General features: G+C 46.2%; 1 protein-coding gene across 7 annotated transcripts in view; it reads right to left on the reverse strand.

Annotated features, from left to right (window-relative positions):
- Window positions 1-24,114, reverse strand: part of SLCO3A1 (solute carrier organic anion transporter family member 3A1) — a 321,546-nt gene that overhangs the window by 43,157 nt on the left and 254,275 nt on the right. For all 7 annotated transcript variants that reach the window (XM_055277138.2, XM_055277135.2, XM_055277136.2 and 4 more), the window contains exons 4-5: window positions 20,042-20,305; window positions 4,723-4,887 (exon numbers count right to left, since the gene is read on the reverse strand). In XM_055277138.2, the coding sequence (XP_055133113.1) occupies window positions 4,723-4,887; window positions 20,042-20,305 (429 nt within the window). The remainder of the gene's footprint in view (window positions 1-4,722; window positions 4,888-20,041; window positions 20,306-24,114) is intronic.

The following is a 24,114-nucleotide window of genomic DNA, read 5'->3' on the forward strand; positions in this document are numbered from 1 at the left end:
CCTGGGTTGGTTTTGCTCCATTCTGATTCATCTCATCTGAAACTCAGCTTTCAATTGCCACGTGTCATTTATCTACCATGTAGATTATGCATGGCCAATTTTCCAGTCTAGGCTGCCTTCTTGCCAATCAACAGACCTCTAGGTCAACGGACTACATTAAGCAGCTGGTATGTGCTAAAGGAATGCAAATTAATTTTAATATTGGGTGAGAAAAAATATAATCGGGGGTATAGCTCTGCAAGAAAACAGCACAAGTCATACTTAAAATGACATATAATATCTCTTTATCATCTGCTGCTCTTGGAGTATCCGTGCTTGGTTTTCTTCCCTTGGTATAGGAGTGATCTCATGAGCCAGCTCCTGGGTGCCTCTTTATCCTCGTCCCGTGCCGTGCTGCCCACCCCAACTGTGCCACTGTCCCTCCTTTCTCTCCCTAGGACAGGCCAAACAGTTCCGGTTCCCCAGGCTTTGCACATGCAGTTCTCTCTCCTGGGACACTTGCCCGATGTGTTTACTTGGCTGGCCCCTACCCTCTTCAGACAGGTTTCCCAGGCCACCCTACGTAGAGATCCATGCACCCCCACCCTGAGATTCCGTACTGTTTTCATGGCTCTCCCAGCTCTTTGAAACAGCCTCATTTATTTTTGGGTTTCTTGTTTCTTGCTCTCTTTCTCTCTCTCTCTCTGCTAGGATACAGCTTTCCTGTGGACAAAAACCCTTTTTGTCTTGTTCAGTCCAGCCTAGATTTTCTGTGTCTAGCATGGTACCCAGCACGGAGTGGGCATCCAAGTATTATTTTCAGAATGAATGAGCTAAGGAACAGATTGGATGTGTGTGAATGGACATCAGTGACAACATGCCCACACCCAGAAAGCAGGCCTGTGTTTTGTTTCATTTCCTAGCAGAGACAGTGGGGGTGTCACCTGTCAAGGATGGTAACCATGGTAATCACAGGCTTTCACACCTTTTCTCCAAGGCATCATCAGGCTCCCTCCCTCCCTGATGTGTGTGCTGTCCTTAACACTCCAGGCGGTGATCAGAACTTCCCTGAAATTCCATTCTCATTACGTTAACCTATGCAGATTGAGTCCTTTTTATCTTCACTCACAAATCAACACCACCAGCTCTTTAATCACCTGTGTTGCTCTTCTCTGAGCTCTGCCCCATTTGCTGATGACTTCGCAGGGGGTGGAAGGGGGACCCAGTGCTGATGCTCTGGGATGACTGCCTGGGCCTCATCTCCCAAGTCTGCCTTCTCTAACCGCCCACTGCCAGCCCCTCTTGCAGCCAGCCTCCAGAGTCCACACTGACTGGACTGTCGCCAAGGGCAGGGCACACACCGAGGGCACCCGTGCTGCTTGCCTGGACTGCCCAGCGCAGGAGAAGGTGCCTCCTGCCAAGCACACCAGCAGACAGAAATCACCAGGAGACAAAAAGGCGCAATAAGGCAGAATTGTGTTTTTGACCTTCTGCCCTGAAGACGATTGATTTGTTTGTCGATAGAAGACACAGGCATCTGTTCTAAAACAGAATACGGCCCAAAGTTGAAGCAACTGCGCAAATGTAACCAAAATGGAAGAAAAAGCAGCAGAGGAGTCAGCAGGTGAGAGATAAACTCTTCAGGTGCTGAAGGGCTAAACCTGAGAGATCCTGGGGATAACAAAGAAGTTACAACTTTAATTATAAAGAGGTGTATTTTACCCTGTGTCTGTCAGGCAGATATTAAAGGGCTGACTGCATTTTGCCAACACCTCTTGGAGGTAAAATTTACCAAGTGGTGGGTGGTAGAGAGTTATTTGTGTAAAAGAGAAACAAAAGACTCGTGGTACCCTGGCAGTTCCCAGGGAGAGGAGTGGTAATCTGGCCATATCACTGTGATAGTGTTTTACATTTTAATTAATTAATTAATTAATTAATTTTATTTTTCTAGATGAAGTCTAGCTCTTGTCCCCCAGGCTGGAGTGCAATGGCACGATCTCGGCTCACTGCAACCTCCACCTCCCGGGTTCAAGCGATTCTACTGCCTCAGCCTCCTGAGTACCTGGGATTACAGGCATGCACCACCACACCCGGCTAATTTTTGTATTTTTAGTAGAGACGGGGTTTCACCATGTTGGCCAGGCTGGTCTTGAACTCTTGACCTCAGGTGATCAGCCCGCCTCAGCCTCCCAAAGTGTTGGGATTACAGGCGTGAGCCACCATGCCTGGCCTACTTTTCCTTTTAAACTGAGATATGTTATGTCCTGTGAAGTACAGAGAGCTTAAGGGAACAGCCTGATGAACTTCTGCATCTGTACACACCCTGTAACTACAGCTCAGATTAACCTTAGAACATTTCTAGCAGCCCAGGAGGCTCCCTGGTGCACCTCCCAGTTAGCTTCCCCCAGGGGTAACCACTATTCTGGCCTCTATCACCTCAATTAACTATTCCTCTTTTTAATTCATCTAAATATGTGCTCTTTTGAGTCTCATGTCTTTCAACTCTGTGAGATTCAGCCACATTGAGGCATGTAGCAAAGTTCTTTGTTTCTCATTCTGTGTAATAGTTTACCATAGAACATTCTATAATTTTTCCATTTTATGTTGACGGACATTTGGGTTGTTTCAAGTTTGGGTCTATTATGCATAAAACAGCTCTGGACATTATTACATATGCTATGTAAATGAGTGAACATAAACACTTATTTCTGTTGGATAGATGACCAGAAATGGAACTGACAGGTCACAGCATAGACATATGGTTAGCTTTAATAGGCACAGCCAAAGAGTTTTCCAACGTGGTGGCACCAATTTGCATTCCCACTGGCCGAGGATGAGAGTTCCAGTGGCTCCACATCCTCCCTGACACTTGGTGCTATCAGTCTGGTGGATGTTTAGCAGCATCTCATTGTAGTTCCAATGTACATTTCTCTGATGACTCATGATGGTTAGCACCTTTGTGTTTGTTTCTTGGCCATCTTGTGACATGACAGGAGATTTTAAAGGGAAAGATCAGAAAGCATCACCTTCCCTTTCCTCTCAGCAGACAATCTGACTCCTACTTTACAGAGAAGATGAAGTCTGTGGAGCTGTAGCTGCCCCCATGCCTGGCTGTATCACCACACTCTCAGTAGCTTACATCACGTGTCCCTCCCTCTCTGCTCTTTCAGAAGAACAGGTGAACTCCTCTGTCAAGGGCTGTCCACCACATTCCCTCTCTCTGCTGCAAATCCCCAGCTGTGGGCTCCTTTCCCTCCACTGAGAAACCTGCTCAAGTCTTTCCTGTCCCAGCAACCACATAGTCACCACTCCCTCCCTCAACTCCAACACACGTCACAGGCCACATCTTCTCTCCTTTCTCCCCTGGCTAAGTCCCGGCTCACTGTCTACTCCTTCCCTCTGGTGGGCTGCCCTCCACACCACAGAACAGGTGCCACCACTGCCACTTCAGGGACACAGCCCTGACACATGCCGCAAGCTGTCCTCATCATTAAAGCCAACAGAGACATTTGGGCCCTCACCTTGCTTGACTGCTCACATTGCAGATGGCTGCTTTCTTCTTGGAATCATCTCACCCTTGACTTCCATGATCCACATTCTCTGCATTTCTTTTGGGTGCTGTTGCTTAAATTTCTCTGCAGACTCCTCTATTTCTTCAGGTTGGGGTTTCACCTATCTTTTTCTAACTCTACACATTTTTTCCTATGTAAACTCCACTCCAGTGTCCTCAACTACTATCCATTTACTGAGGCAACTGAACCTCCACTACTACATATAATATCAATTATCATCCCAGAGACCCTCCTTGACCCCTCGGCTGAATACTGGATATCACTTAGATATGCTATGGGCATCTCACACTCAACAGCTTCAGGTCTGATCTAGAAACTTTGCACAGATCTGATTCTTCTTTGTTATTTCCAGTCTTTACAAATGGTACCACAAGCTCTCCAAGCCAGAAATCTGAGAGCCATTGTTGATCCTTCCCTCTTGTTTAACTGCTATGTCTGTTGCTGTTGTGTCCACTACTTATCAACATCTCAGCTGATTAACTCAACAAATGCAGCTTCCTGTCATTTGAAGTAAAGGATGATATATTGTCACAAAACAAAAAGCAAACTAAGACATGCTGTAGGACCACATTCCTTACCCTGCCTAAGCAACACTGCTTCTCATGAGTACAAATTGGTTTTCTTTAGTATGTCAACTCTGAACAATTGGGAGTAGAAACCTGTAGTCTACGATTTAAAGAACTGTAAAGCCATGCCTGACCTTGGGGAGAAGGAGTGTCATGATCCATTAGTTATGTCTGCTGTGGGCACAGGGAGGAGTAGGGAGTGTATGGCTTCCAAGCTCTGCAGTTAACTATGGGTTTCATGCTGCCAAGAATATTCTTACTTTATGTGGCTGATTAAAACCTGCTAACCTTTCAAGATTTATCCTTCTTCATCATATCTTCCCCAGATTTCCCATTTCACACCCGTCTATCGACTTACTGGCCTCTCAAATGTGCATTTTATATTTTCACTCTTTATTATCATGTGCTTTTAGCAATTGATCCAGGCAGGCAGATCTTACTCTGAGAATATATTTTAAATTCCTTGTGCACAGAGGCCACATATATCTTGTTGCTGTAGGCCCAGAGCAGAGTGGGGCTCTTCAGCAGGGCTCAGTAAATTTTTAGTGCCTTACACACAGGACACCCTCCCCCGACCCTCTCAGGAGGCCTGAGGACACACTCACCAAGCAGCTGGTTGGCAGAAGAGGTGGTGAGGTTAAACTGCTGCTCCAGGTACTTCCCCAAAAAGGCAGCAAAGCCAGCCACCACTGCAATCTCCATGCAGGCGGCCAGGATGATGCAGGTGAACACAGGGTTTGAGAGCAGGTGCTTGGTGACCTTCGGGATCACTGCAGGGAGAGAGAAGGCAGATGGTCAGGGTCAAGGTCACCCCCTGTGCTCCCATCTTATAGCCTCCTGCTCCTAAGGCCCCTTCTTGGCCTGCTCTTGTCCATTTCAGCAAACAGCATCCAGAGGCGCCCAGTTGCTAAGGCCAAAATCTACACCCCATAAGTAATCCATGATTGTGAAATCTCTGGCTTCAAAGCATACACTGACATGTTGCCAATTACTACCTTCTACTAAAACAGGAGAGAGTATACCAGGACTTTTCTTACAGTTCACTAGACACTAAAAATCTTTTAAAGCAATGTCAGAAGATATTTTCATCCTCTACTAACAAAGACTTTGGGGTTTGTTTCTCAAAAGAAAAAAAATGTGTCTGTGTGTGTGTATATAAAATAAATTATAAATATCAATATATTTAAGTATATGTCAATATACCTATTGATGGATCTATATATATAAGAAAATCTACTTAACAGTTTCAAGAAAGATATGAAATTCTTGTGCTCTCCAAAATGTGCACATGCCTAATCAAACCCCTTCTTGCCATCTTCATGGCTACCTCTCTGGCAAAATTTCCATCAGCTCTCACTTGGAGACCACCAGAGCCACCCAACTGGGGTCTTGGTTTTCACTCTTGATCCAATATAATAAGTCCCTGAGTAGCAGTCAGCAAGATCAGCTCAAATCAGTTTCCTGCTCAAAACCCTGGAATGGTCAAAATCCATAGGCTGTGCCATGGCCCGAGGTCTGCCCCTCAGTGATCTGATCACACCCCCTAGCCCCTCCTCTTCCCACCCTCCAGTCCAGCCCCAGTGGCTCTTGCTGTTTCTCGCCTGCACCCAGGTCCACCCCACCCAGGTCTTTGTCCTTGGGGGTCTTCCCTATACAAGAATGCTCTGCCTGTAGATCTTTGCTGAATGTGTTTCCTTCTCCTTAGGGGGTCTCTTCTCATCACCCAGTCTACCCTAGAAGAAGCCTCCTACTCAGTCCTGGTGCTCAGGGCTTCTATGAGAGCTGGTGACGGGCAAAAGTGCTCTGAGGTTCATGCACCACTTTAAATAATGACAGAGCCCGAAAGCAGGAATTGTTGAGGTCTGGTATTTCATTCTTTCTTTATTTTACTCTATTTTTCTTAAAGCATGTGGTTTCATATACCACTAAGACTTCCCCTTATATTGGTGCTTTTAAAATAGGAGATTCGTTTTTTAAAAATCCTTTGAAAACAAGCACATTATTTGGATATTCCCAGCAATCAGAATCATTGGCATGTGGTCTTCAGCCAAGTCTCCTAAATTATGGTATGATGTATCCTGGCAGTGTGCAAGAGAGCTCTGGGGCACCAGGACAACCTTGTCATTTCAATATTTGTGCCATGATTTTAATGTGTCCTTACAACAAAGCTGAAATACAGCTGATACATCGAATGTGTGGTTTCATGGCTGTTATGGCTTAAGACACTGCTAGGCTACAAAAAGTAAGTAGATTTAAAGTTATTTAAAGAGAAGTCTTAGGTGCATAATGGTTCAGGCAGAATGCAAATAAAGCAAAAATTATAGAGGTGGTGTCCCAGAGACTAAAGTTAGGGAAGTCTGTGCTGCTGCAATCATAAAGTGTGGAATATCTGACATGCAGTTTACTTGTTTCCACCTGTGCAAACAGAACAGATAAAACACAGAGTCCCAGAGGAAGGAGGTACTACACCACGTCTAGGAAAAACTGATCAGTGCTGTGGTGGCATGCAAAATAAACAGGTGGGCCAGGAGTCTCAGACTGCATTCCAAGGTGATGAATTAGCCAGCTGTCCTAAAGAAGAGAGCTAATTATCAGGCTCAATCTCATCTCCTAGGAGATGAAACCTCTAAACGGCCCAACTAATTAGAATAAAATAATAATAGGGGATGCATAAGTTTTTAATAATATTAACAGACAAGCTCAATAAGTCCAGAACTGGCAGATATACAAAACTTAGAATTTATCATTTCTAGGAATGGTATCAAGTTTCAAGAATGAAAATCTACATAGAAGACAGGCATCTAAGGGTTCTTTGACATAACAAAAAGAACTTAGTTATGCAAACGGACTGAGCCAGATGACCGAAAGCTTGGAATTGGCAAAGCCTGAGCAACTGAATCCTAAGTCATAACCAGATGATAACCAGAGTTGGTGGCCTTGGCTGTTCTGTGGTGGTTCCTTGTAAAATTCCTGAAACATTAGGAAGGCAACTCTCTGATTAAATAAATGCACAAATAAAAATAACACTTTTAAAAGGGTATGAATAAGAATAAAGATAATAAGAAAACAACTTTAAGTCCATGGTATTAATAGACTTATACCCTCATTGATTTTAAGTGTACTGGCCTTTATGTGTTTGTTTTGTCTATTTTTACAAGGTTTAAAACATTTACCATCATCTGAATTTTTAGAAATATCATTTCAAATAAATGTTTAGAAGTGTTTACTTTTATAACACCTACATGTAAATGTTGGGAAATTTTCCTGTGTTAAATCCACACTATGTTTAAAGTATGGTACAAATATTTAGAGTAATCCTGACTGTGAAATATTTAAATATGTGGATTGTTCAACAAATAAAGATGAATTCATTGGGCATAAACACAGGACAGTGAGGTAAGCATTTATCTTCATGTACAGAAGCCCCTTGGATGTTAAAACTCTATCCTCATAAATCACTACTAATGAGTGAAAGCTGATTTGCTATAGTGTGTGGCACGTTCTGATGGTGTAGTGTACCCGTGGCAAGAAACCTGTCGGTCATGCCACAGAACAACAAGTTTCACAATGTAGTGAGAACAGTATGGATCACAGCAGGTTATAATAGTGCCTCCTTGTAATGAATACATTTGAATGTCCTAGAGGTTTATATGTTTTGGCAAGTAATAACGCCATTTCTCAATCACAGTGCTCTTTTGGAATAAAGATATCTACATTCTGGAAACATTGCCAATGGCAAATAGGCAGGCTGGGGACATTCCAGGAAAATGATCCTCTGCCGTGCTTTCACTGTAGCCTTTATTTTTTTTTCATTAGGGTGCAGAATCTTCAGAGTCTAGGACTCCTGGAGAATAAGGCAGCACAGCCACACTTGGTCACAAGTAAAACTGCTGCCAGGCTGATACCTCCAGCATTTGCTGATTAGCAACTTTGCTCTTTGGCTCATCAATGACACTGATGATGATTTCAGTTTGATCACATTATCTATTTAGGTCCTGGTATCTCCCTGTCCTTGTTCAGAGTCATCATGATTTGTTTGGGGATGAGGAAGGCACTGTTCAACAGAGGCAACTCCGGTTAATGGAATGCTTTTATACTTCAGCAAGCAATTTAATTATTCTGGAGATAATTCCACTTCAGTGGGAAGGATTCCTTGTCAAGATAGGAGTCTGCCTGCTTTTGTCTTAATATCTAATAACTAATTTCTCCTTGAATTAGATGTGAAAAATCATTAGGTTTGAGAATGATTTGACTGAATCATTTGACTTGAGGAAGCCTCAGTGGGCCTTATTTGCATGAAGAACATTCTTTTTTTTCCCTCTGCCAAGGCAATTTGCCTCCAGAAATGACAGTTTCCTCTTGGGTTCACTATTTCCTTCCAGGTTCTTCCTCCCATCTCCAGTTTTATTGCAATGACTTGTAGCACCCTCAAAAGATGATTGCTTTTCAAAGCAATGACTTCCATCCCCAGTTTTATTGCAATGACTTGTGGCACCCTCAAAAGATGATTGCTTTTCAAAGGTTCAGCCTACCTTCCGAAACCCTAGTTTGAGAAGGGCTATTAATTAGCTTGGTGCCAGGGCCAACCTCGTGTTTCAAGCTTTTTCATTCAAATAGATTGTTAAGCCTATAAAATTCTGACTTTTTAAGGAGGCAGCAGCTAATGGGGTGGCCCAGGGAAACAGAAACTGGTGAACCAAGGCCACACCAGGCCATTGAACATCTACAGACTCTCTTAGCCATGTACCCCCCCACCTACCAATTTAGCCTCAGAACTTGGGAGCTGGAGGTGGGAGGTAGGCTGGCTTGAATTATGCAGCCTCACCAGCTGGAGAAACCTTTTCAACTCTCATTAGGAGCTTGGTACTGTCACCAGCAAGATGACACAAAGTTGGAAAGAGCGGCAGGAGAGCGGTCTCTAGGGAAAACAGGTTTTCTACTGCTAGTCTTCAAAAGAGATTCCTGTAGGATTAAGAGTTCTTGGAAACTTATGGGTCCTTCAGGACGGAGAAAGGCAGATTTTGGAGGAGTCATAAAAACTAACGTTGACAGAGCATTTCCTTTGTGCAAAAATGCCGTTCTAAATGCTTACCTATCTGCTCACATAATGCTCACAACAAACCTGTGATCGTGGGACTATTAAATCCTCCATTTACAGATGAAAAAGCTGAGGCAGAGAGAGGTCCCATGGTTAGAGCAGCACAGCAGAAACTCAAACCCTGGTACCTGCTGCCATGGCATGTGCTTGTAACCAGTATGCTATTCTGGTCTGGCCTCTGAGCTGCTCTTGGTTTGAAGATTAAGCATGCAGGCTACTCCTGGTAGTCAAAGGTGCAGCTTAATTCTAAGAAATAATGATAGTAATAGCAATAATAATAATAAAAAATTTCTACTTAGGTTGGGGAAAATGACCAGATCTGGCATTGATCTGGGACTTAGTCCTTTTTTTTTTTTTTTGAGGGAAGAGAACTAGGGGAGAGAGGGAGGGAGAAATATTAATAAAAGGAAGAAAGAATTGTAGAGCTGAAAGAGGAGGCTTGTACTGTAGAAAAGGTTTTGCTGAATGAGGTTGTATAAAATAATGGCTAAGAACCTGGTCTAAGGAGTCAGGTAATGGGGATTGAATTCTGGCTTCAAGGCTTTAGTAGATGTGGAAGTGACTGGAGCACAGAACTCCATCCCACAGACTGCTATAAAGATGAAATGAGACCCAAGTGTGTAAAGCATGTGGCCCAGTGTCTCTGGCACACAGGTGTGAGCTCAGTAAGAATAATAATAATTAATACAAAAAAGTGATCCATGGTCAAGCCAGGGAGGAAACCCTCAGGCTCCTTGTCATGTGGAGTGTTCCTCGGAGCCGTGGGGATACACGGCTTGCTGCAGATGTCTCTGTGTTTGCAGCTTGGTGAACTAGCAGAGAAGGGAAAGAAGGTGAGGTGCGGCAGCCATAGCCATGGAGAACGTGGGCTGGGCTGAGTTCCTGGGCCATCTCTGTGGTCAAGAAGAGCTCCTACCTCCAGAGGGCCAGGCAGCAGGCCAGGTCAGGAAGCAATGTACTTGTCCATGGCCTTGGTTTCCATGTCCAGTTCCCTGGAATTGAAGTTGCCCCAGACAGTGGTTATCGTGGGGCTCAGTGTACGTGCTGGACTCTCAGTGCGTTTCTGCTTTAAATCTCTCTGCTGAAGTTGGCCTTGACTTTCTTTTCCTTTGATAACATTGCTGTCAACACACTACTGTCACGGCTCCCAAGAAGGGGAGATGAAGCTAATGCATGCAACTGTTCAGTAATTACAACGGTAGCCAATGCTTTTTGGGTTATCGTCTTAACATTGTCATTCCAGACATGAGAAAACCAAGGCTTCATTGGGCGGCTATAAATTCCACCTTGCCCAAGAATGCAGAGCTGGGAGGTGAGGGAGGGTGGATTTGAACTAAGGTCAGCCTGAGCTCCAAAGTCCACATGCTTAACATTCAGGTATTTTGTGGGGACTTGAAACTATAAAAGTTGTTTTTCTGAATGTTGAGTTGCCACGAGGAGCTTCCCAACACATGAGACCCACAGACAGGAGACAACAGAGAGCAGGGAGGTCTTAGATGAGATAAATGACAGTCTTCAAATCATAACTTAAAAAAAGGGAAAGGGGAAGAAATAATAAAGATGTAGAAAAATACTCTGACAGAAGTACAGGTGTGAATCCAAGGTGGGGTGACTCCTAGGAGAAATAGTGTCATGGAATAGCATCAAGGTTTAGCAACCACCGAGTTGGTTGCTGATGTGCCCTGTGCAGGCTTAAGCCCTTGTGCTGATGTGCCACGTGCAGGCTGGATGCCCTTGCCTGAGTCCCTCTCGTCTCCCAAGCCAGAAGCCACCTGGGAACAAGGATGGAGCAGTTCCGTCATTAGATGTGAGCACCACGCCCAGTAAGGCAGACACTTAACAAACTCAAGGTGTATTAAAAAATCTAATAAATAAGTTTTAAAATGAATGAATGAATTGCAAAGCTTTGAAGGCTAACTGTTATAGCCTCTTAAGAAACATCAACTGAGGCAACAGAAACAAACTTATGAACAAACCATTAGTGACATGCCACAGGTTCACTGTCCAGGTGGAAACACATTTAGACCCTCGCTTCTACAGTCAGGGTGAACTTATTTGGTAAGTCACTTCCCTGCCATTACATGCCCCTTGCCTGTACAAATGCAGGAGGACCAGCTCTGACCTGTTGGCCTCCAGAGGAGATCAAAGAACCCCCATTGCTTCTGGCATTCATGTGCAATTGGGAGTTCCCAAAGAATCATCTGGGGGGCTTTGAAAACCTACGGATGCTTGGACCCCTTCTCTACCCACAGAATCAGAACTCCTGGGCTGTGGCCCACACACAGGGAGGTTCAAGAAACTCCACAGGTGATGCTGACTCAAACTCCTGGCCTATGGGGGCAGTAATCCAGAATGTCAGTCTCTTCTTCATTTACACTGTCGATTCTGGAGGTGTCTAAGCCATTCCCTTGCAAAGGGGTAGAGGGAAGCCCAGGTGGGAGAAGAGGCCTGCAATGTCTGGGAGTCTTCTAAAAGCAAGTGCCTGCCACACACTGGCCCCAGGTGGGGCAGCCTCCAGCTCCAGCTTCAGACCCACTGTGGTTTCATTGCTGTGGATGAACTTGCCTCCTAACCTCTGCCCTGGGCTATTGAGGAGCCCATGGGAGCACTTCCTAGCACCTTCTCATTGCAAGTTTGTGAGAAGCAGCTACCGGGTTTCCTTTTGACCATCCTCTGGAGGTAAGAGGCACAGGGTAGTGCTTCCTTTGCACAGAAAAGCTTGTGGCTTGAGTGAACAAATAAACGATCAGCACCAGAAATGAGCGTTTAGAATGAAATCCCAATGTTAGCTGGGTGCGGGCTGGCTGGGATAACTCCCCCATCAATCCTATTGATTCCTTTAAGGTCACCAGTGCTTCATAACCCCACCAACAAGGCCTAAGATAAAAAGAGTCGTGTGGCTGCCCATTAGCCAGTTTAAAGCACGAAGCAAGTGTCTGCAGAGGTGCAGTTAGCTTCCTGCAAGCTGCAGCTCCAAATTGGTGTCACCCCAGTCATTTCCATCCCTCTGGAGTGTGAAGTCACAAAAGCGCAGGCTCCGCTCAGGATCGCAGAGATGAAGAAAGGAGCCTGGGAGGCAGCAATGTCTTATTCAGACCCAACATGGTGTCTTTCCAGGTCAGAGGCAGCAGACAGAAAAAAGACTAAGGGAATAGTCTTTTGTAAGCAAACAACCGCTTTCACTACTCCAGGCCAGCCTCTAAGAACCTTCTCTGGGAGAGTGGTGGCCACCTCCGTGGCAGCAAGGCTGACTGCATTTGGCATTCATGAAAACTCCAACAATGGGGGCATTCACCCTGGAAAGTCTGGAAAGAGAAATACTGACATTCATAAAAGAAACAGTGGGGGTGAAATACCCGATGGACATAAATGCCCATCTTCAAGCCTAGAGTTCCTGATGGTATTTCCTCAAGTGTTGAGTTTACAGCAGGCCTTCTCAGAGCCTTCATGTGCTAATATATCACTTATGAATCTCCACAAGGATCACAGTGTCTACAGTGTCTCAAGCTTATTTGGTGAGTGAGTCCCCTGCCATTACATGTCCCCTGCCTGTACAAATGCAGGAGGACCAGCTCTGACCTGTTGGCCCCCAGAGGAGGCCACTCAAAGAACCCCCATTGCTTCTGGCATTCATTGGCAATTGGGAGTTCACATAGAATCATCTAGGGAGCTTCAAAAACATCCAGATGCTTGGACCCCTTCTCTACCTACAGAATCAGAATTCCTGGGCTGTGGCCCACACACAGGGTGGTTCAAGAAACTCCACAGCTGATGCTGACTCAAACTCCTGGCTGGGAAACAAGGGCTCCTCAGGATAAAGTCCAGATGCTTCAGAAGGGCAATGCTAAGGCTTTCAATAACTCATTCATAATTTCACAAAAGCCTCCATAAGCAGCTTCAGATACCAGGAACTGCTGGTGTGGGAGCAGCCCCTAGTCTGCCTTCTAGCATGACCTTTTCTAAAACCAGACGTCTAGCTCCCAACAGTGTCTTGGGCATTCCTGTCCATGTGTCTCTGCTCATCCCTGTCCCCCATCCCAAAGCTCTTCTCTCTCCATCCACGGGGATCCTGCTCATCCTTCCAGATTGGGGTGAAATGCTACAATCTTTAAGCAAGTATCTCCAAGTTCCCTCTCTCTGGTCCTCAGTTCATCCCTTTGAACCTCCTGTGAGCCTTTCCACTTTCTACCCTATATTCTGGAAGCATTAGCCAAGTAGCCACAGTTAATGTGAATAAAACAGTTCCGAGTCACATATGTTTGAGAAGTATGAATCTCAGAGAGGATCAAACAGCATACAGGTTCCCAAAGTTATTTGGCCATGTAACCATTTCCCCATCCTTCTGTTGTTGCTGCTGTTGGTTTGTTTTTCCCTGAGTATCTCAAGGGACCCTCATTGGGAAATGCTGCCTTCTAATTATTTCCTTCATTCTTTCACTCAACACGCACTCCAGGAATACCAACAAAGGGCCAGGCATCATGCTAGGCACCCTCACATGGTCTGTCTCAGGAGCTTTGCTGAAATAACTTGAGAAGTGCAGCTGTAGCTTATCTATGGACCTATCCCTCCAGTGCTGTCCACAGCAGGTCCCCTCCCCTATCAATCAATATTGATAAGAACTTAAGCCAGTGACCAGTCTGGTCCATGGGGACCTATAAAAACAACTCCTGTGACATGGCAGAATGTAAATCACAGCCTGGCACAGGATTCCAAGCATTTGGGAGGGCAGATGGTCTCCTTCACCATGGAATCAGGAAAGAAAAACTTTAACAGGAAATCCACACACAGGAAGAACATGGTTCTGAGGACACAGTGCATGATTAAAAAAACGCTCAGCTGGTTAGCCGGCAGAACGAGGACTCTCAGATCACCAGGCTCCTCATGACAACGTTATGCTGAAAGCCAGGCATGGGGTTTTAATTAAGAAAAACATAGCAGAAACTGACTACTAGATGGTAATGGATAGAGGAGGCCGAGATGCAGAAGCATGAGGTGGGTCCTGTGGCCAGGCCTGAGCCGTGGAGAGGCATGAGCTGGGTCCTGTGGCCAGGCAAATCTGCGGCTCCTGCTGAACTGTAGGAAGCACAGTGGTGGGGCGGGGGTGAATGTGCTCCCTGACCAAGATGTAAAGCACCTTCCAGAAGATGGACAAGTGACAACACGAAGCCCAGAGTCCCCAGGGCAAGTCAGTTTTGGCACCAGGGCTGGCACATCCTCTACCATTCAGCAGCCAGGGTGCCAGGAGCAGACCCTCTCCAACACAGGCAGTCCCGTGTGGGCTGGTGGTGGCACTCAGGACACCTGAAGCTCTGGCCAAGTCTACGTCCACGGATTGGTCAAACACAGGCCAAAACCCTGAGTGGGAAGTAGGGGGCAGGGGAGCTTTGGGGAAAGCGGCAATCCATTTACTCCCTCCCCTATCAAATAGCAGGCACTGAGCACCTGCTGTGTACCAGGACATGAGCGAAAACAATTGCAATCCCTGCCTTCATGAAGCGTACAGAGTAAGTGAATAAAGGAAAATTATTCACACATATAAAGGAAAATTATGATGTGCCTTGGAAGGGGTACCACCAGGTCAGGAAGATGTTCCCAATAAATGACGCATGAGCTGATGTCTGAAGATGAAATCAGAAATCCAGTAGAGGGAACAAATGCAGAGTCCTAGGAGGAAAGGAGCCCGGGGTATAAGGAGAACTAAAAAGAGGCCAGTGAGGTGGGTGTGGAGGGAACAGGGCATGACTGGCATGAGAAGGGTTTGGAGGGACTCAGAGACCGTGGAAGGACTCTGCCTCCTTCCCTTAAAGCAAGAGGCAGCAACTTGATCAGGTGTGTTCTGAAGAGATCACAGCATGGACAACAGCCTGGAGGGCCCAGGGCATGCTGGAGTGTGGAGTGTTACCTTGTTAATGTTAACAAGGACTCTCGGATTAACAGAGATCGAGAGCAGGCTGGAGAGAGACTTGGGTGGCAAAATCAGCTGAACTCCATGATGGACTGCATTGTTCGAGGGGAGGGGAGGTGACAAGGACCCAGGAGGATCTCAACTCCTCAAAAGGTGAACCTTCTCTAGAGCTTGGGCTCTCCATGGCCTCTTTTGGAGGGGGGAAAGGCTGAGCAGAAGTGTAAGTTTCTCAGACACAGGAAGGGCTTTGTTACATGGGCCCCAGCCTGATTCCCTTTCTCCTCTTTCATCAGTTTATGAACAATTTAGTGAACCCTTACAGGAAACAGGCGAAAGAGCACGGGATTTGGAATCTGGAGAAATAGGTCCAGCCCAGCCAAGGGAATCTAAGTGCCCGGTTTAACATCACTCACCCCTCCCTGTCTCCCCAACCACCTGCCAGCTTTGGTGTCCTGATGACTGATCAGGACAGGTTAGTAACATAACCACCCCATCAGCCACCAGTGGGGGCCAAATGGGAGGTCGATGCAAGAGCTCTGGAAATCATAACTCATCTCCTAGATTTGGGTGGTGGCTTTAAAGACTCTGAGCCTGAGGCCCCAGCCCTGCCCACCCAGCTGGCACCTGCTATCTTTTCTGGGACAGGAAGAGACCACTTGGCAGTCAGCGTGAAGCACTCAGTGACAAGAGTGCTCAGCTTTTGATTGCCCTCTCTTTCAGTGATCAAAGGCAGGACTCTCCCTTTGGATTTTAAACCTCTGGTGCGGTTATACTCATCCCAGCTAGAAAACCTGGCAGAGGGTCAGGACAGGCCAATGGTTGCAGGGAGTTGGTTCTTCCCTTCCTTTTAGGCTGCAGCTGTGTCTGGAAGCCCCGTCATTTTAGGGTACATCTGTGCTGTTGCAGCCAGCAGCCGTAGTTTTAGTACACTCTGCTAAGAAGTCAGTTAGCACCTGCTGACGCCACTTATTCTTTAAGAGAGTGTCCGTTTACTGTCAGAAGTGGCAGCATAATGTCATTGTTAAAAAGACAGACACTGGAGCCTTCGCCCGGGTTCAAATTCCTTTCCTTTCCATCTACAAGCCTCACTTGCCTTACTGGTAAGTGGTACCGATGCCTCCTAAGGTTACAGGGATGAAATATGACAGTGCACAAAAAACAATCATTACCTGCTATTTGTGCACGTGTCCACATCTATACATACATGCAGGCTGGCAATAAAGTATTCACTTATTACTTCATTCAACCAGTATCACCCTACATGCTATGCACTGTTCTGTGCATTGGAAATGAACAGATGAACTACAGCTTCATCCCTGGAAAATGTATAATCTTTGGGCAGACACAGACAAGCAGAGAGACTGCCACAGTAATGTGTTCACAGGTGCTTTGCAGGGATTCTGTGGAACTCAGAGGAAAGCAGCTAATCTAGCACCGGGTACATAGGGGCAGGTACACAGAGGGGCTTTGCGGGGCTTCCTGGGGAGGTGAGAACAGAGTCCAGCCCAGAAGTGAACTGAAGGAAGAAGGGCATTCCAGGGAGAAATAGCAGCAAACAAGAGACTGCCTGATGCATTCCAGGAACTGTACAGAGCTGGAGGGAGAAGGCAGATGGACATGTGGCTGCAGAAAGGTCTCTCAGGGCAAGAGATGCTGGAGACAACTTACAATGAAGCACAAAACTGTGGAGATGCTATTTAATATACTATCTGATGATGATACTGTACATTTGTCTATTACAGTCCCTGAACTTCTTCCCGCCAGGTGTAGCCTCTCACAAGCAATTCTGCAAATTCTGAGCATTTGCTAGATTCAGCACACTAGGTGCAGTCTTGCCCACACACGGCTTAACATATAGGAAAGGGGAGGATAGGACACAAGAGGACGAATGTGAGGTGTGTAAAAAACAGGCCATCCAAAATGCAAGATCAGGGAGGAGCAGAGCCAGAGCCAGGTCTTAAAGGAAAAGTTATTTGGTGGCACAGCTGAGAAGTAAAAACGTGCCCTGGCTTGGCAGGCCCCCACATCAGGGAGATACTGGCGTTTAACAAACCCAAGCATTTGTTCATCTGCTTTCTGCATGGTAAGATGGTTATGGGGCTGTTGCTGTAAGATGGGGACTTCCAGGCTGACCTGGAGCAAGACTCTGGGCTTTCCTTCTCTCAGCTTTGGATAAGGGTTGCAAACCCAATTGATGGCTGACTGTTGGAAGCAGACCTCTGAAGCCCGCTTTGTTTAGGGGAATGTTCTTAAAATCGAACCACAGACTCAAAGCCTCATATCACCAGAGCTTGGTTTTCTCACCTACAGATAGGAATAAACAGTGATACCGACCTTACACAGCTTTGGTAAAGACTAAACCAGACACCACATGTGAAAGCTGAGAGGAGTTAAGTGATGTGGCCAAGGCTGTGTGATTAAGAAGCGACTGAGCTTCTTTTTAACCCAGGTGGGTCTGCGTCAAAGCAGACAGCCCCATTCTCTCCCAGGAGCAGGAGAAGACTCTAAGTTCCAGAGAAGAGGGCGCTGGAAGAGCTCTTCCTGGTGCAATGCCAGCTCTTCTCAGGGGCCTTTGCTGTCTGCAGAGCATGGCAGGGGACACAGATTGATGGCTAAAGAAGAAACCCATTTGAAAGCTCAGAAAAAATGGATGAGAAATTGCAACATAGAGGTTTTAGGAGCCAAGTCAGTTCTACGTATACATGCAACGCTGTTCAGCTTATTTAAACCCACAAATGTGTAACACACTGCATGTATATAGAAGTGCATTTGCAGCGTGGGTTTCCCAGGATGCAAACTGGATGAAGGGTTTTGGAATGCCAGGGAGCACTGCATGGTGCTTTTGGTGGAAAAACTCATATAGCAAAAGCATGTGTCTCGCATGGAGAAATCAATCACGTAAACGACTGTGGCCCCACTTCCTGCACTGGCACGTGTAAAATGTGTTTATCAGCATAATAGCTCATTTCACTGTATTTTGGCTCTTAAGGAATCTTGCAGAAACACTGTCTTCCTTTCCTGTTGAGACATCCTTTTAGTCCATTATGGACCAATTGCCTCTGGGAATTGTTCATTCTAAATTAAAATCATTAACCGTCAGAAGCGAAGCCTGTGTGTATACAGATCACAATTTGTAATCAATATGGCCTTGCGGGTCCCCGACTTGTCTACCTGACTGTGTACTTGTCAGCTCAACGGCAGCTCACCCAGTGCTTGCTTACCTTGTCATTGCTCTGACCTTGCCTATTGCACCCTAGTGGAATATAAGCTCCAGAATATAAATCGCTTTAGTCAAGGCTGTGCTCAGCACCCAGTAGGGTCTCAGTAACTACCGATGGAATAAAACAAACGAGTTAATGAGCGACTGAATCATGACCGAAGAATGCTGAAGCCATGGCAGGCCTCAAGACTTGGCTCAGCTCTGCCGCTGACCCTTCCCTCACCTGCGACTCCTAGCCCAGGAGCGGTGGGCTTCTCTCTGCCTCTTTGCTGCATTTCTGTAACCACCTGTACTGCTTGTTATTGCGGTTCTCAAAACACTGGGCTGCCTTTGCTGACTTGCAGGCCTGGTCCTATGTGGGATGGTGAGTTCTCTGATGGCACCATTGTATCTTTTTCATCTTTTTATTCCCAGAGATGAAAGATAAGTGATTACTAGTGCAGCTTTTACAATCAGAGCCCTAGGGAAACCAGGTCATCATCCAGGGATGGGGAGCAACCTGCAAACGCTGTAGTCGCCCAGGGCCAGGATGTCCTTTGAAAGCCACACTCTCATGCCTGCCCAATTTATTCCTAGGGGTCTAGTTACCAGGACACTTTCTATGGATGGCTGTTCTATTAGGGGAGTCGCAGGCATCACTCTCCTGCTACTAGGGGAGTCGCAGGCACCTTCCTTGCCTGGGGGCTACTGGAAATGAGACTTTTATTAAGCACATGTGCATGGGGACGGGGACATTCCAAGCCAAGGCAACCTTAGAGGACACAGATTGGTTCTCATTCTCATTCTGCATCATTGTTTGTGTTTCACCATTTTGTCAGAAAAGTTGCACTTTTTTTCTTTAAAAAATGATAGCAAGAGCTTTGCTGCATCCTAAAGTGTGACTGTGTCATTAAGACTGGGTTAATATTTCTTTCTGCAGGAAAACATCTCTCATCTTTAGTGGAGGCAATGAAAGGACAAAGTGAATCTAAAGAAATGTAATTTGGAGGTGGCTTTTTTTTTTTGAGATGGAGTCTCATCCTGTCACCCAGGCTGGAGTGCAGTGGCGCAATCTTGGCTCACTGCAATCTCTGGTGAGCTTGAACCCAGGATCAAGTGATTCTCCTGCCTCAGCCTCCCAAGTAGCTGGAATTACAGGCATGTACCACCAAGCCCGGCTAATTTTTGTATTTTAGTAGAGATGGGGGTTCACCATGTTGGCCAGGCTGGTCTTGAACTCCTGACCTCAAGTGATCCACCTGCCATGGCTTCCCAAAGGGCTGGGATTACAGATGTGAGCCACTGCACCCAGCTGGAGGTGGCTTTTTAAAGAATGCTGATATCAGGCAAAGGAAGCCAACTTTAAAATTCCTTTATTGCTTCCAGGTGCTTATAGGTGGCTTGAAAGAATTCAAAAAAGCTCCACAGACTATTTTGCTTCCTTCTAAAGACATTTATGTTTATTAAATGTCAGGTCCTATATTAACCACTGGGTCCCTTTAACAAATGGTAGCTATTTTTGTTTTTATTAAGCAAGTCAGGTTACTTACTTCTCAGGAATAAGTTAAGCACCTGGCTGGTAGAGGCCAGCCATGCAAGCCAGTATTATTCTGCCTCCACCAAGTCCCCGAGCACCCCAGTCCTGGGTGCCACCCCTTCACTCATCACCCCCATCCCAATCCCCCTACTGTTCTGAGCAGAGGCAGATGAGGCCACCTTTACCTCTCAGCTGCTGGAAACAGGAGGCACTGCTGTCTGGCTCCAGGGGGTGCCTCAGGACCCCGTTGCTGGGCTTGGGTCTCTCGTATTCTCTTTCGGGGAGCATGGCCTGCTCGCTTTCCATGGCGGGGTCTGAGTGCGGGGGCAGGGACTGTGGAAACCCAAACATCAAGAGGGAAGAGAAGAAGAGTAAGGCACCGCAGAGCAGAAAGCCACCCCACCAGGCTCCGATCCAGCGGGGGTCATCCGGAGTGATGTCCAGGTTACCTGCAAATGGAAAGAGCACAGCTTAGTGGAGTAAAGAAGCCTGGACCACTGGGGATTTTGCTGAGAATCTGAGTCAGCTGAACAGAGAGGGCAAGGGCTCTAGAAATGACTTGGGGTCGGGAACACTGGCTGCCAGGCTGTGAAGCCTATTGTTCCACACCAGCGGCTCTGTTTCTCTCAAAGCCGGAGGCTGATCACATTCCCTCCTTAATTTTCTTGTCTACCCTATGTTTATATCAGTCTAAACAAAAACAGTGAGAAGCCAGACATTCTCTGAATTTAGGCTAAAACTGGCTTGGCAGAGCTGCCAAGGTATGCTCAAAGAAACACAAGGAAATGTTTATTGTTCAGAGGTAGATTTTCACCAGGTATATTCACTCTTGGCTTCCAAAAAGCAGCTCATATGAGATCCCACTCAATGCCCCACTCACTGTCTTAAATTAGGTTCACAGCTCATAAGGGGAGGCACACAATAGGGTTTTAGAGCATGGCCTCTGAAGCCAGGCTGCCTGGGTTGAAGTCCTACCCCCTTGTCTCTGTGTGACCCTAGGCCAGTGGTTTGAACTCTCTATGCCTCAGTTTACTGATCTGTATAACATCTATGATGATGGCAGTACTTAGTGGGAAGATCAAATGACCACACCAGACATAAAATGCTCAGAAGAGAGCCTGGCACATGCTTGGGCACCCAGATGATGGTAGCCTGTTATTTATGGTGAGGGTCCTTTGTTTCCATGCATTAATTAATTAATGCCAACCTTGTTGATGGCCTGTGGTTTGGCACCAGCTCTCTAATACAAAGCTTTGCAGCCAACTCATGTGCTTAAAGGTGCTATGCATGTGGTTTGGTGGCATTGTACCACTATTTCTTTGATTGTGCCAGCTAAGTCACAAGAAAATAAACTTCAGCTTACCCTTTGGTACAGTTTTTCTCTTTCTCTCTCTTTAGAACTGCCTTGCACAGCATGGCTCCCAGGTGAGCTGCTTAGAAATGTCTCTTTGATAATAAACCATGCCCCTGGAACATGGAAGGAGAACTGGGGAGGTCTGGGCAATGGTGTATGAGGTAAGACCAACAGGGCTGCAGGCCTGGACCAGATGGATGGACAGCTCTGGGAAGAGTAATGACCGCAGACACCAGATGAACACTTCAGCATTCATAAAATGCTCTCCCTGAAGCCTCCTCAGCTAGCATTAATGATAATGCCAGCCATCATTTATTGAAGGCTTCCTCTGCACCAGGCATTATGCAGAGCACATTCTTAACTGTTCCAGCCAACCTTCCCCATAACTCTACAAGGCAGGACTTTTATTATCTCTATTTTATATAGATGGAGAAACTGAGACTTAGAAAGGTTAGGTTCCTCGCCCAGGTTCGCGGGGCTGAAGAACGGAACACAGGTATACACATGCCAAGGTCCACACTCTCACCTTTCTGTTCCACTGCCCCTCTTCAATGTCTGGACTTTGTTCTGGGCTCCCTATAGGGCCCGAGGTGAATGATCAATTCCTGCTCTTTGTGCCATGAGCCTAAGGCCACCAGCTCTTCCAGTAGGTAGCAAGTGGCCTTTGGAACACTGGTAGTCACTGTCCTGGAGATGCTGACATACACCCAGCAGCAATAACAGCACTACGACGGACCAGATGTTTCTGCATAGCTACTTGCTGGAGAGGGGACAGTGTAAGCTTTGAGGACTTGGGGCTGAATCCCATCTCTGCCACTTACTAGCATGTGATACTGGGCAGATTACTTGCGAATCCCAGCTCTGCCACTTACTAGCATGTGATACTGGGCAGGTTACTTACCCTCCTTGAGTCTTAGCTGCATCATTTGCAAAATTAAGACAGCTTCAACCTAGAGTGGTTGCAAGGATGACAGGCAATGAGCAAGAATCACCTGATGCATAGTAGGCTCTTTATATAGAGAGTAGATCTTGTTATTCTCACTTTTATGTACATATATGTATATAAATGAGAATCTCAAAATAGGGATCTTTTTAAAAAAGGGTACAGCATGGGAAAACACAAGGTGATCTTGAAAGCACCTTTATGCAAATGAGGGAAGACACAAGGAAGTGAAACTGCCTCTGGTAGCTGAACAGGAGTATTTTCACTAGTCACTTACTGTGTTTCTTCACCTGCTGCCACGCAATGAATGAAAACAAAAGACAGCAAAAGGGAGCTGAAGTATTTCCCTCCATTTTCTCCAGGCTCCATAAAGGGGGAATTGAAAAGCTGGCAGATGTGAGCGGGTAAAGAGAGAGAAATCCTAGCAGTTGTTCAGGGGAACAAAATTAGAAAAGTCATATTTTAGGAAGTTACTGACTCTGTTGTTCTATGCGTGAGAAAACAACCCAGGGAGAGGCATGGCGATGGGGGAGGTGGTGGTTTGTGTGAACGTGTCAACTTGCTCCCTGTAGGTATGTGTATGTCTGGGGAAGGCTGACGTTGGCGCACAGTTTGAAAGATGGGGAAGGGCACGTCACCTGTGTCAGAACCAAAGCCCGCCTGCCACCCGGGCAGGGACAGGAGACGGGGCCTGCATGAACGTGGTGGACAGCAGGATTCTGTAGATCCAAGACACTCATCACTGACTATTTTGGGAAGTATTGACTTTTTTTCTCCATTTCAATTATCCAGAGCACTGTGGCAGAGAGAAATAACATGCTGAGGGCAACAGCTCAGCTGCGGAGTGTGCTGCCCTGAGGGCGAGGGAGGCTTTGGTGAGTTTGATCTGGGGAAGACAACTAATGGTTGGACCTGTCTGAGAAATGTCTTGCCTCTGTCCATCTCTATAACAAATATTAATTTTTTTTTTTTTTTTGGAGGTGGATTCTCGCTCTGTCGCCCAGGCTGGAGTGCAGTGGTGTGATCTTGGCTTACTGCAACCTCCACCTCCTGGGTTCAAGCGATTCTCCTGCCTCAGCCTCTCAAGTAGCTGAGATTACAGGTGCCCACCACCATGCCCGGCTAATTTTTGCACTTTTGGTAGAGATGGGGTTTCACCATGTTGGCCAGGCTGGTCTTGAACTCCTGACCTCAGGTGATCCACCCTCGTTGGCCTCCCAAAGTGCTGAGATTACAGGTGTGAACCACTGTGCCCAGCTAACAAATATTATTTTTATGAGGCAGTTTGGCTAGTTATGGTGAAAAATCTCCCTCCACCTGTTGGCAATTGTCCGTCAATGCTCTACAGACACTGTTTCAGAACTAGGGATATTGAGGGAGAGTTCTCTGTGTGGCTGGAAGAGGACGGTGTGGTAGATGTTATCAGTGTCTGCACTGGATCCTCTTCCTCTGAGGACAAGGAGGATGACACCTCCTCACTCTGTAAAGTTAGGTGTAACTATAAGCCACAGAGCTTTGCCTATGAAATGTGAGCAAGGGGACATGTATCATTTCTGGGTGGAAGTGTGTATGAGCTGGTACATGACTCCACCCCCGCTTTCCTCCTAAGATGGTATCTGACAGGCTACAATAAACGAAATGTCCCTGTTGACCTGCATTGGATCTAGCACAAAGAAGAAAGAACCCTTTGGTATTCTAAGCTGCTGAGAGTTGGGAGCTGTTTGTTACTGCAACATAACCTAGCCTACCCTGACTAGTACAAAAGGTTTAGGAAATAAAAATCCATGTTCTATAAGAACAGCAGTTTCAGGCAGGCTTGGCATAGCAAAAGTATTGTTTTAGATAAAGGTAGGGAGGAAGGCTTGAAAACTTCTTTACCTCTCTATTTGGTTCTAGTTAGTGTCTTAACTTTAAAAAAATGGCTGCAGTTTCAGCCTTCTGGCAAGGGCTGCTTTCAGTAA

The sequence above is a fragment of the Symphalangus syndactylus genome, chromosome 5 (assembly GCF_028878055.3).
Source record: "Symphalangus syndactylus isolate Jambi chromosome 5, NHGRI_mSymSyn1-v2.1_pri, whole genome shotgun sequence".
NCBI lineage: Eukaryota > Metazoa > Chordata > Mammalia > Primates > Hylobatidae > Symphalangus > Symphalangus syndactylus.